The following is a 12,912-nucleotide window of genomic DNA, read 5'->3' as shown; positions in this document are numbered from 1 at the left end:
TAGTAGTGTGACGGTGGTGGTCCTGAGAAGCTGGACCATTTCTCTGAGCCTCAGCAGCCTCGTCTGCAAAATGGAAATTACGAAGAGCCTGAAAAGCACTCTGAAAGATGGATGAGAAAGGGCTATGACTCAGGCGACTGCCTGCAAAGTAACGTGTGTGCTGGAAGCCTGGGCGCCCCTGACAGTGCGGGGACTGCTTTCCTGAAGAGAGTAGGTTTTAAGATTAGGGGAGGGGCCCAAGTGCCAATGGTTGTTGGTAGTGGGAGATCAGAGAGGGGCCTCCTGGAGTCCCGCAGGTGATTAGGACTTGGGCTGCTCGCCTGCCGCATTGAGAAGGGAGGGAGGAAGGGAGGGAACAGGGGAGACGACACCTCGGTACTGTCCCCGTCCCGAGGCCGGATCCATACATCACACCATTCGAGAAGCTCACGTTTTCCCAGCTTTTCTCACACTGAATCACTTCCTTTGTTTAGAGGAGGGGGTAGGGGAGGAGACGGAGGGCGACGAGGGAGGGGCCCGCGAGTGCCGCCGCCGCCCCCGCCCCCTCCCTCTCCGGTGTGCGGAGCCCGATTGTCACTCAGCTCCCGCGCCGGGGGCGACGAAGGCGCGGGCGCCAGAGTGGAGTCTCGGCTGGCTACCACCCCCTGGACCTAACTGGGTAACCCTGGGTTCCCCTGGCATCCTCTGAGTGAGCGACTGCCCAAGGTTTCGAGGTCTAGGGATACTTGGCTAGACTGTTCAGGTGGCCAGGAGCTCTGCCAGCTTTGGTGTGACCTTGGGTAAGTCTGTGGCTCAGTTCGTGCACCACGAATGTGCAGGAAAGGGGTGGATGAAACGACTGGGATCCCCCACTTGGGGCAGTCAATGGGCAAGGATTCTGGGCAGAGCTGAAGCGGGACCAGGCTACTGTTAAGATTCGGGCACCGGCGGCGTCCCAGGTGGGTGGGCACAGGGTAGGCGTGCGCGCACGCGGGGAATGGGAGCCCGTGGACCCGGCAGGTCCTGGGCTTAGTCCCTCAGAATCACGCCTGCCATCCAGTCCCAGGTATGAAACAGGGGCACTACCTCTTTAAACGCGTCCGGGGCTGAGCCTCTGCCACACCATGTGATTGCTTGAAAGGCCGGGCTGGGAGCGCAGCGGCGGGAGCCTGGAGAACGATGAGCCGATGCGCGCGCGGTGCCCAGAGCCCAGCCCTGCCCGGCGCGGCTCCGGAAAGCCGCCCAGGGAACTTAGGGCAACGCCTTTGGGACCCCCTACTGGTTGGTAGGCAGGATGGTGAGCTCCTTGCCTCTGGGTAGCGGACACCTGTGGGCCGCGTGGATGCACAGGGGATCCTTGTGGAGTAAGTGTACTGGGAGCCACCTCACACCTGATACAAAAGCCAGTGGTGGAGTGAGTGCTGCTATTTTAAGTTGCTGAATGGAACCTCTAAGGACAAGGGGAGGGGACAGAGGTTAAGCAGATAGTGAGCCTGAGTGCTGCCAGGGGCTGGCCAGGCACTGCATCCGTTTACTGGGGCACATCTTCGCAGGGCTGCCTATGTTCCCCTCCTTCCCAGGCTGGCATCCCCACCGCAGGCTTCCTGACCACAGGTGCTGGCCTCGTGCCCCAGGGCGCCTGTCTGCTGATGTGCCCAGCTCCTGCCCACCATGCCGCCCTACATCTCGGCCTTCCAGGCTGCCTACATTGGCATCGAGGTGCTCATTGCCTTGGTCTCTGTGCCCGGAAATGTACTGGTGATTTGGGCTGTGAAGGTGAACCAGGCACTTCGCGATGCCACCTTCTGCTTCATCGTGTCACTGGCGGTAGCTGATGTGGCCGTTGGCGCCCTGGTCATCCCACTGGCCATCCTTATCAACATTGGGCCACAGACCTACTTCCACACCTGCCTCATGGTGGCCTGCCCTGTCCTCATCCTCACCCAGAGCTCCATTCTGGCTCTGCTCGCCATTGCTGTGGATCGATACCTCCGAGTCAAGATCCCTCTCCGGTGAGTGCACAGCAGCCCAAGGTACTCTGTGAAACCCGATGTTGGGTGGCTTGGGGGATGAGCTAGAGAAGACAGAAGTGCATAAGCCCCCAAGTCAGTCAGGTATTCTCTGGCCATTTGGATCCCAGCCCACATCTCCTTCCTGGGCTCTGTGTGGGGATGCTCAGCAGAGCTGCGGCTGGAGAAGCAGGAGGGGGCTGGGTGTCCAGAGAATTACCATCCCGACAGTGCCCATGACCTCAGTGCTGAAGCCTCTGCAACCAGAGGGTCTTGGGGAGCAGGTGAAGTAGGGCCTGGAGTGGGGTTGGAACATCTGGAGGAGCTAGTGAGACAAGGGACAGTGAGTGTAGGCTTGGGAATGATCCCGGTTCCACCAGTCTGGGAAAGGAGGAGAGAACTCCAGGAGAGAGATGAGGACATGTTGAGGGTGGCACACCAGGACCAAGGGTGCTGCTGCTTCTTGGACCAGACCAAACTGGCTTCCGGAAGGCACTGTTTAGCTCACTTGTTCAGCAAATGTTTTTGTACCAGCCAGCTCCACCCTCCGGACTGTCCTGCTGAGCCCAGAGGGCTAGTTGCCTCTGCCTGGCTCCCCCTGAGGGAATCTTTTTGCAGGCAGAGAGAAGGCTGGTGGCTGACCTTCCTGTTCTGGCTGTTGCTTTTGCTGTTTCTAGGCAGCTCCGGGTGGGAAGCTTAATGGTGGCAGCCCTCGTCGTGGGGGGTCCATCTCCCTTGAGGATCCCTGCCCAGGCCTACCAAGCCATAATCTTGGCACCAGACAGTGCCTGGGTCACCAAAGGCCAGCAAGTGCCTGGGCACACTGCCAGGAGCTAGCTCTGCTGGGACACTCTTTTGAGTGCTTTTCCCCCTCTTTGAATTCTTGTCATCAGTAGGTTTTCTGAGGGTGAGTTTTAGCCATCTTTAGCACCTGCCATTCTGTGCAGCTTCCTAGCTCCCCTGTCAGGGACGTGAGGCCTCTGGTCTCACTTGGCAGTGTGCCTGAGCAGGCCTGGGCACTCAGAGTCCTCCCTTTGGTCACACTGAAGCCCGTTTAACTTTTCCCAGCCTCTTTTCATGCCATACGCTCCGCTCCCTGTGTCCAGTGAAGGAGGCGGGGCAAGGGCTGGAAGAGAGGAAGTAAGCTCTCGGGATCTCTCAGAGCCAGGTGTGGAGAGCGTGATCCAACCATGTCCTCCCTCTGAGTCCTGTGCCTGGAACCCTGCTGCTAGCCTCTCCCTGTCACCCCCAACCTACTTCCCTCACAGCCACCAGGGTTTCCCAAGAAAGGTGGGGTACCGGCTGCTGCTATGCCAGGGAGAAGGAATTACAGCCCAGAAGCCACATAAGCTCTGTTCCCAGGCCCTTTCACACTGCCATTAGACCCAGGTTGCTGGCTTGTACCAGTCAAGCTGGTCTCAGTCCATTAGATGGGCTGGGCCTCAGTGCTCGACCATTACAACGGCGTGGACACATTAGGAATGCACACAGATGGGCAGACAGAGGAAGGCCGCTCACTCAAGAAAGTCTGCCTGCTGAGGGAGTGCCAAGGCAAGTTAAAGGCCCTGTCCTGATGCCACAGAGGTCACGGCTTCAGAATGTGCCTTCCTTACCCTGTGGGCCTGGGGCATCGAGGTGGCTATGCTGGTGGGAACTGCAGGCTCATTCCTCCCAGAGGCAGCTGCTGTTGCTTTGAGGGGCTGGTGGTGGGGTCAACTCTCTAAGAGTTGAGGGTGAGACACAAGTTGAATTTAGTGCAGGCCTGGGCACGAGTGCTTTTACGAATGTCTAGCTGTGTCACCCTGGGAGAGTTGCCTATTTAACCTCTTGAAACTTTAATTTCTTCATCTATAAAAGGGGGCAGACATAGCAATGTGGCTGCTTGGGGTTCCTGGAAAAATATATAGCAATTAGTATCATTGCTGACATTTATTGTGTGCAGGCTGTAACTGGGAAGTTAGCGTCGTTATCAATAAATGGCTTGAATTGAAGCTGGACAGGCTCGATGTTTTCCCAACCCAAACACCTGTGCTCTTAAAGGACAGCCACACAGCACAGTCTGAGAAGGCGTAAAGAACTGTTAAGTTATACATGTACATGATTTCCCTCCCTTGGTGGACTGCCAGTTCCTCAAAGGCAAAAACCCAGGCAGCGGCCACATCCTGTCTGTCTCTGTGAATTACCCAGAATGCCCAGCAGCAACATGCAGTCCTTGGTACTCTGGGTTTCCAGGTCACATGGGTGAGTCTCAAGCAGGCCTTTTGGGAGTGCCTCTGTCTTCTCCCTGCAGACTAGATCTAGATGGAGATTCAACTTCAGGGCTCTGCCCACAGCTGTCCCCATGTGTTCAGCAGTGTCCCTGGGAGTACTTCCCCCAACCCCAGTGAAAAAGAGCTTTCTCCCAAGTTAAAGTCTAGCTTTCAAACAAGGTTCCTTAGCCAACATGCTGATCACCTGAGCCAGGCCCGTCACCACTCAGATACCCTGCAGGAGGTACAGAATGCCTTGTATCCTTCTGGGCAGCTAGTGTCTGTGGGATGCCAGGCTTCTGAGCCCTCAGGCACCTGACTCACTGCCCTGATGTGCTAGGCAAAGGTTGCTGTGGCCCTGGGCCCTGAGAATAATGACACTAAGTATTGGTGAGGTGCACCTGGGCATCAGGATATAGGAGTCAGGTACACCTTCACAGAGCGTGGATTAGCTTGGCCAGTCAACCACAGGTTTTATTTTCTTCCACTTTGCAGAAAGCCGTGAGTAAAGAGATTCACCTCATATGGTGTGACCCAGTTACGTTATTTTTGAAGTTGAACTAGTTGATTGTCAATAGTGTATGGCCCTTTATATGTTGCGCACCCCCACCCATGCTGGGGAATTGAAAAGCGATTCTTTCTCCTGCCTACTGTCAGGGACTCTTCCCCATTCCTCTCCCTACCTCCTCACCTGGGGCTGTCATAATTTGGTGTCTGTTCCAGAATGTTCCCTGATTCTGGGGGAAAGTTGTTGTTGGCTAGATGGGTTGCAATGAATGGTGGCAGAGGTTTGTGGGTTAGATCTGAGTGTGAATCTTGCTGCCTTACCATATAACTGTGCTACCTTGGAAGCTCTTCCACGATCCAGACCATTTCTCTCCTTAACCGTGGTTGGATTCAAGGTTGAGGAGGTTCCTTTTGGCTCTCACCCTCTGTGGTTCTTCCTCCTCCTGGTCCCTGCCAATGCTGTCTTGGGAACCCCAGGCAGGTTTCGTGTTGTTTTTTTTTTTTTTTTTTTTTTCCCACTCCTAGTGATTGATCATGTGGTAGCCATGTTTCTTTCTATTTTATCCCATTGATCCTTTGTAGCATCTCGGTAGTGGAGGTTACTGAGGGCCTTGTTCTACAGTTCTTCAGGTCATCTGAGGTCAGAGGCCTGAAAGATTCAATAGTTTTCCTAAACAAGCCACTTGTCGGGATCCAGGACCCATAAGCCCAGTGCACAGGCTTGGACCTAAGCAGCTATCTTGTAGGATGTAGTTCCTCAAAGCTCTCGCCAGGTGCTTTGTCCCCTCTTACTTCTGTCAGTGAGTGTTTGTGCACTGGCTTGGCTCACACTCAGCACCTCCCCCTCCCCTTCAGCGTAGTGGGCAGCTGAGTCCCTGAAAGGCCTGTCCACAGCTGGAGGCTTGTCTGAGAGGCTAGGTTTACTGGGTTGAGCTTGGAGAGGAAAAGAAATCTGCTAGATTAAGATGTGTTTGCTTTCGGCTACTGAGTTAGCAGTCCCTGATCTGGTCTGGGCCCTGTTTATTTATTTATTTGACAATTAAAATGGTTCATGTACTACCAACACCCCAGCAGTCATCTGTGACCTCTGCGTCCCCAGAACAGTTCCTTTGGGTCTCCATCTGCTTCTACAAGAAGCAAGGTGTCTCCAGCTGCTCTGTCGAAGGATGCATTTGTCATAGGACAGAGCGCATGAGGCAAGAAAAGAAGGCAAAGGAAGCCGTGGAGAGGAAACCAAGGGACAGGGAGGCCTGGGAGGTCAGGGTCACAGGGCTGGGAACTCTGGGCTCTTCCCAAATCAGACTCTTCTTGTGCAGAAGAGAAAATGAAGTTGCAGTGGACTGGGTCAGTGGATGTGGCAGGCTGTGGCAGGGAGGTGGCTTTGTGTCTGTGCCAGGGCAGCTTACAGGTGCTTTTGCTGCATGCAGTGGAACCAAGAGGCATGGCTTACCTTGCAGGGGTGTCTGGGTTCATTGGAAGGGTGAAGGCACCCTCTTTCCCTGCACTGGGATGGCTTCCAAAAAGCCTGGGTGTGCCCGATGGGCTACTTGTACTAAGTTGCCTCATGGAGGAGCCCATCCACCCAGGGGTCATGGAATGGAACCTTAGGGGCTGCACCCTATTATTTGACAGCATCAGAACTCCAAGCTGACTGCAAAGAATGTGGAGAATAAAGACAGACGAATTCCCCAGTACTTCTCCCACCTACAGAGGACGACTGTTAACATTTCGCTGTTCCAGAAAAATTTTCCACACACACGTGTGTATATTTAGCTACATTATTTTTGCAAATGGCATATAGATATCTATATATGGTTTAAAGTCCAATTTTTTTTCACTTAACATTACATTACAAACATTTCTACATGTCAACTAAATTTATTTTCTGAGGGCTTCCATGACAGCATAAGACTGCATTATTATTCATCTTCTACGTTTCAGCGAAAATAGCCTACCCTCGGGGAATCCACCTCCCGCTCCTGCCAGCCGGGTTCACTTTGTCTGTTAGGTGCTCAGAGTGGATGCGTGGTCCCTTCTATGTTACTTTAGGCCCAGGGAGTTTTCTCTCTAAAACTTCTGTCTGGGGTCTGGGTAAGCCCCAAGAGTCAGGACACTCTGTTTATGAACTCAGGTGTCTTCCACCTCCGCCATGCTGTAACTTCTTTGTTACAAATTAACATTTGCCACACTTGTCACAAATTAACATTTGTGTAGCACATTTTAAAATATCTTAAATAGGTGGCTACTTTGAGAACTATTACTATTATTTTATTTTATTACTATTATTTTTATTGTTGTTATTGTTATTATTATTATATTACTACTACAAAAACCACTCGAGGGGTACTTGTCCCTAAGGAAAGACTGAACTTCTAAAAGTTGGCTTATACTCTGACCTCCACACAGGTACCTGGAGTACCCCAACACACACACACACACACACACACACACACACACACACACACACACACACGGTGGCGGAGAAAATGAATGAATAGCAAATGTAAAGAAAGGAAAATATCAAACAAACAAAAATCAAAACACTTCACTGATTCACATGGTTTCAAGGGTCAGAGCCAAGGTCTAGAACCCTGGATTGAACCTCCAAGCAATAGCTTGCCTCTGCCTGCAAGCATTCTCTTATGAGGCTAAACATTTCCCAATTCCTTTATCCTCCCTCCACTTTCCAGTTTCACCCACTCTGTGACTTCCCAGGAGGCATCTGGTATTTCTCATCCCATTTGCTCTTCCGAGCTAGTGGGGCAGGACCTTACGGGGCTTTAGGATCCATTCCCGATTTCCTGAGCCTTGGCCATTTTGTTTCTTTGTCTTTTATTGAGGAGCACAGTCTCCAGAACGAAGGGCTTGGGGGCTGCTATTTCTTGGTTGGCCCGCTTGGACAGGAGGGCATAGACACAAGGGACGAGCAGAGGGAAAAAAAAGCTGCTACTCAGGGCTCCTTAGGCGGGGGGAACCGCTCCTTTACTAGAGCCCAGGAGAGGTTGCCAGTTGTTACCAAGCAAAGGTGGTGGGGAGGGGGAGAGGAAGAGGCGGCAGGGGTGTGGTCTTTTCACCTGTCTCGTCTTAGAAACACTGGCTTGAAGGTGGACAAGATTAGATGAGTAGAGAAGAACCCCCGTGACCCCAGAGAATAGGTTGGGGTCACTTCTCTTACCTGGCAGGGTCACAGGGGTGTGGCGTTGGGCGGCAGTGCCAGGCACCTCACTGTGCTTAAGGCACTGAGAGATGTTCAGCCTGGTCCACTCTGCCTGGGAATTGTCAGCCACTGTTTTGATTATGGCTTTCCATAGACCAAGCTTACCATGGAGAGTTTCCCAGCCTCCCATGTTGGAAGTAGGGATGGCAGGAGACTGAAGCCCAGCAAGGGTCAGTGTTTGAGCTGGAAGCTGGCTCCTCCTGCACAGGGCCTCTCTTCAGTCCAGGCCTGTGGGAAGATACCCTTTGGAACTGTCTTCCTGTTGCTTGCTCTCAGAACTTGTCTAACTTTGGAGAAAGAAGGATGGCTGATCATTCTCACTTGTTTCTATCCAGGACCCTAATGTAGAGAGGCCTGGTCCAGTGGCTCTCAACCTTCCTGATGCTGCCACCCCTTATTACAATTCTTCATGTTTGGGTGACCCTCAACCATAAAATTATTTTTGTTGCTACTTCATAACTAATTTTCTACTGTTATGAATCATTATGTAAATATCTGGTATTTCTGATGGCCTTAGGTGACCCCATATGATTTAACCCCCAAAGGGATCAATACCCATAGGTTGAGAACTACTGATCTAGTCACTCATTCATTTCTTCAATCATTCATTCAACAAACACTCATTGGAGCCACACGTATACCAGGTGCTGCTATGGATACTCGGGACACAGTCATTAATAAAACAGGTCCTTGCAGAGCTTGTTTTCTTAGAGACTGGAGGACAGGTGTCTAAGCATAAACACAAGGCTTAAATCATGTAGAATGTCAAAAGGTAATAAGTGCTATAGAAACAACCAGGATGAGTATGGTTGGGATGCTAGGCTGGGGCTGCGGGGGAAAGGGTTACAAGAGAGACAAGATGGCTTTCTTGAGAAGGTATCTTTGAGCAAGGCTCTAGAGATGAGGGGACTACGTACCACAGGAAGACACACCAGGCCAGGGAAGAAACCAGATCAAAGGCCCAGTGAATGGGAATGCACTCTGGGTGGTTAGACACCACAGGGAGGCCTGTGTACTGAGATGTGGAGATAAGAGGCAGAGAGGGAGTCCCCTCACACATGGCTTGCCCCACCTCTGGAAGGCTTTTATTCTGAAGGAGATTGCAGTCACTTTATGACTAGGAGCAAAGAAGGGACATCATCTGGTCCCCAAGGCTCCTGTGCTGAACCTGTGCTTCAGGGACAGGGTGCAGACTACTGACTGGTCAGGAGCTATCACAGTGGCTTGCGTGAGAGGGAGGAAAGAGGTTTGATTCTGTACAGTAGCAGAGGAAGTGAGGCCGAGCAGCTGACTCTGGCTGTGCATTCTTAGGTGTATTAAGGTAGGAATTTCATACAGTGAGTGTATATGTTGCAAGTATGTCGCTCAGTTAACTGTTGTTACATGTTTGTTCATACTCGCCACTCGGACAGAAATTGAGAACATTCTCTATACCCTAGAAGGGTCTCTGTACCGCTCCCAGTCAGTACCCTCCCCCAAAATAACCACCCCTTTGACCGTTGTTCCTCAGGTCTGTTTTGCTTGCTCTTAAGCTTCTGTACACAGAAACAAACAGTGCTTTTGTGCTGGGCTTCTGAAGCCAAGAATGATGGCTGTGTTTCACTTTGTTTGGGGTAAACTTGTTGGTTCCTCCCTTGCTCCTGTTGGAATTCTACTTTATCAAGAGCCAGTGGATTTGCATATGGATTTGATGACTCCTTATCTTCCTCCCTGTCCCTTTTATCACCACATCTCAATACACAGGCCTCCCTGCGATATCTAAACTCGAGTACATTCCTACCCCCAGGCCTTTGTTCTGATTGTTCCCTTCACAGTGTGTCTTCCCGATGTCTGCTTTGCTCAAAGATACCTTCTCCCATCTCCTCTCCCTTATAGCCCTTTCTCCCCAGTCCCAGCCTAGCCGCCCCAACCATTCTCATCCTGGCTGTTTCTAAAAGCACATTTTACCTTTTGATGTGCTACGTGGTTTAAGCCTCGTGCTCGTGGGTTTAGCTGTAGATTTAACGTGAGGAGAAGTGAACCAGTTTTCACCCTAAGCAACTGGAGAATGGAGTGGCACCATCCAAGACGGACAAAGCTTCCGGCAAGTCAGGTCTCCAAAGCAATAGGAATTCATTTTAAAGCAAATTGGAGGTGGTGTGTCTGGGCATGCATTTGGACAGTTATGGGAAGAAGAATATCAATATGGAGCCCCAAGGAGAGCCTAGATAGAAGAATTAAACACAGACCCCAAAGTGTGTGTGTATGTGGAGGGGGGAGGTCCTGGAAGCCAGATGTAGAAAGTACATCAAAGAGAAGCAGGCGATCAGTTATCCCAAATGCTGTAGATATGAGAAGAGGCCTGAGAATCACCACTGGATCTGGGTGGCTCAGTAATGGCGACAAGGACCAGGGTGATGTCAGTGGAGGGGGTGGATAGGCAGCCTGATTGCAGAAGGCTCCACAGAGAGAAGGAGCAGCGGTAACATTACAGTCTCAGGTGTTTTGTTGCAACAGAAGCAAAGTCATGGGGGCAGCAACACTCAGAAAGTGGGAACAGGGCACTTGGCGTTGTATTGTTTCTGGAGAGAGGAGGAGGTCAGCGTGTCTGCATGCTGGCTGAAATGATGAAATCACATCCTGGTGTAGCAAGAAGGGTTGGAGCTAGGGCAGTATTGAAGAGGTGTGGGAGGCTTTGAGGGCCTCCAGCGTCCCACGGACACACGCTGGTAGGGATCTTCTTATGAACTGGGAAGCAAAGGGATCCGTTTAGAGTGAGGATGACAGGCGAGGCGTTAGGGAGAGTAGCAGATTCAAAACCCTCAATTTTCTAGGAAACAGGTGATGACTAGAATCCAGAAGTCTATCCTCTCTGGGGGCGGCAGGAAGGACTCCCTGAAGCTCGTGAGGATGAGTTTGAAGTTTTCTCAGCTTTGCGGTTATTTTAATGCCAGCCATGATCTACACAGGCACGGCCATGGAGGAGGCAGAGAGTCTGTCCTCCAGCATCTCAGAAGTCCCAGATCCAGGATAAGCTAGGAATCTTATCATGGTTAGAGGCTGGCTCGTGCTCAAGAGCTCAGACGTTGTTCTACGTGCCTAATGAAGCCTCTGGGTGGTTTAAGCAGAGAAGGACCTAATTCAAATTACATTTGTAAAGGGGAGGAGGCCATGAAGAAGGTCAGAATTGGAAGGCCACAGACACGATAGGGTTAGAATCAACTGGAAGACACTTAAAGGAATCAAACTCACGCTTTCGTTTGTGGAGTTCGGTGCTAAACCCCTGGAAGGTGGCCGTGCTGTTCCTATGGCTGAGGGGGAAAGTGAGTCCCGAGTGTTCTCCTGTCACATCCCCCATCTTGCCTTAGGGATAGGATCCTTACACTCCCAACTAGCTTCCTAGGTACCCACAGTGTCTTCGTCTGCCCTCTTCCTACCTCTCTCTCAGGAGGCCATTGGCTTCCTCAGGCTGAGACCGGAGGAAGGACACAGGGGCATATGGCTTTGGTCTTCCCAAAGTATCCAAGATATAACAGAATAGGGGCCCTGCCCTTTAGCAGGCTCTACTCAGATTGGGCTCAGTGGCTTCTGGGGTTCTATTTTCTGCCCTGAATTTGTCCTCATCCTGTCCTGGGCAGGGTGTCGCCAGAGACCCATTTCTGTCCTGTGTTGCTGGCATGTGTTTAGGGATGTGGTAATCATTTGCACAGTGGTTGTCACCCTAACGACTACAGTCCTCTCAAAGCTGCTGTGGGGCACTGAGTGGCCTAGAGGCAGCTAACGCAGCGGAAGATGGCCAATCGGCCAGCAGAAAACCCTTCACCAGTGGCAGAGGAAGGTAGCATGGTGTTGTCCTAAGACCAGCATAGGGGCTTTCTGGGTCCCAGCCACCCTGGCCTGCTGCAGTAGCCCCTCCACACAGAAGCAACCTCTTTGGACCCCTAGAGCTGAGTGGGCTTTGCAGACTGACTGGCAGGATTGGTGTGGGTCCTGCCTACCCTCAAAGACAACTGGGTTCCCACCTCAACTTTCTGTTCTCAGGAGCAGGGGTAGGGAGCACAGCAAGGTAGGAGCTGTGAAGCCCCTTTCCTCCTTTCTCCTCCCACAGGGTTCTGATGCATACCCTCCCCTAGGCAGGCAGGGTCCACATATCACCAGCCATTCTTTCCAGGACTTGGGTGCAGGAGGAAAGTCCAGGACAGCTCCCCAGCCCTCCTTCACTCCCTCTCATGTGTCCCAGGCTGATCTGAAACTCACTATGTAACTAAGGATGACCTTGAGTGCTTTGATCCTCCTGTCTCTACTTCCCAACCGCAGGGATGACAAACACGGTTTCAGTGACCCTTTCAGAGACATCATCCCCCCCCCCCCCTGCTTTACAGAGATGGCACCATGGCACCAAGGATAGAGCGAGGTCTCCTTGGGCATATAGACCCGTGTGGAAAACCAACTTCAGACTCTCAGAATGGCGAAGGTGGTTAGCGTCTCTGCTCGCACCCAGTGCTTCCTTTCTAGGGCTGCTGTGATGTGTACAGATGATGTCTATTAAGGTGTGTGTGCATAGTAGGCACTCAGCAACTGGGGCTGTTACTCTTGTTAATACACTGCAAGGGTGGTCTTCTTCTTCTTCTTCTTCTTCTTCTTCTTCTTCTTCTTCTTCTTCTTCTTCTTCTTCTTCTTCTTCTTCTTCTTCTTCTTCTTCCTCCTCCTCCTCCTCCTCCTCCTCCTCCTCCTCCTCCTCCTCCTTCACCTCCACCTCCACCTCTTCCTCCTCCCTTTCCCTTTCCCTTTCCCCTTCCTTCTTCAATATTTTGAGACAGTGTCTCATTTAATCTCATTTAAGGTTTTTATTAACTCTTAACCCTTCTGCCTTAGCTTCTCATGTGCTGGGATTATACACGTGTACCACCACATCAGGTCAGAGTTTGCTTTTCTTTCTTTCTTTTTAAAGATTTATTTATTTAATGTATAT

General features: G+C 51.5%; 1 protein-coding gene across 7 annotated transcripts in view; it reads left to right on the top strand.

The window, feature by feature from the left end:
- Positions 1-598: 598 nt before the first annotated feature.
- The window catches only part of Adora1 (adenosine A1 receptor), a 36,905-nt gene continuing 24,591 nt past the window's right edge, over positions 599-12,912 (top strand). Inside the window, exons 1-2 of one of the 7 annotated variants that reach the window (XM_039090618.2) lie at positions 621-779; positions 1,560-1,991. In XM_039090618.2, the coding sequence (XP_038946546.1) occupies positions 1,651-1,991 (341 nt within the window). In that variant the 5' untranslated portion in view covers positions 621-779; positions 1,560-1,650. Of the gene's footprint in view, positions 780-1,130; positions 1,344-1,532; positions 1,992-12,912 lie in introns of those variants that run through there. The other 6 variants (XM_006249859.5, XM_063272203.1, XM_039090619.2 and 3 more) reach the window with 6 other exon arrangements.

The sequence above is a fragment of the Rattus norvegicus genome, chromosome 13 (assembly GCF_036323735.1).
Source record: "Rattus norvegicus strain BN/NHsdMcwi chromosome 13, GRCr8, whole genome shotgun sequence".
Lineage (NCBI taxonomy): Eukaryota > Metazoa > Chordata > Mammalia > Rodentia > Muridae > Rattus > Rattus norvegicus.
This window is presented reverse-complemented; position numbering and strand designations above follow the sequence as displayed.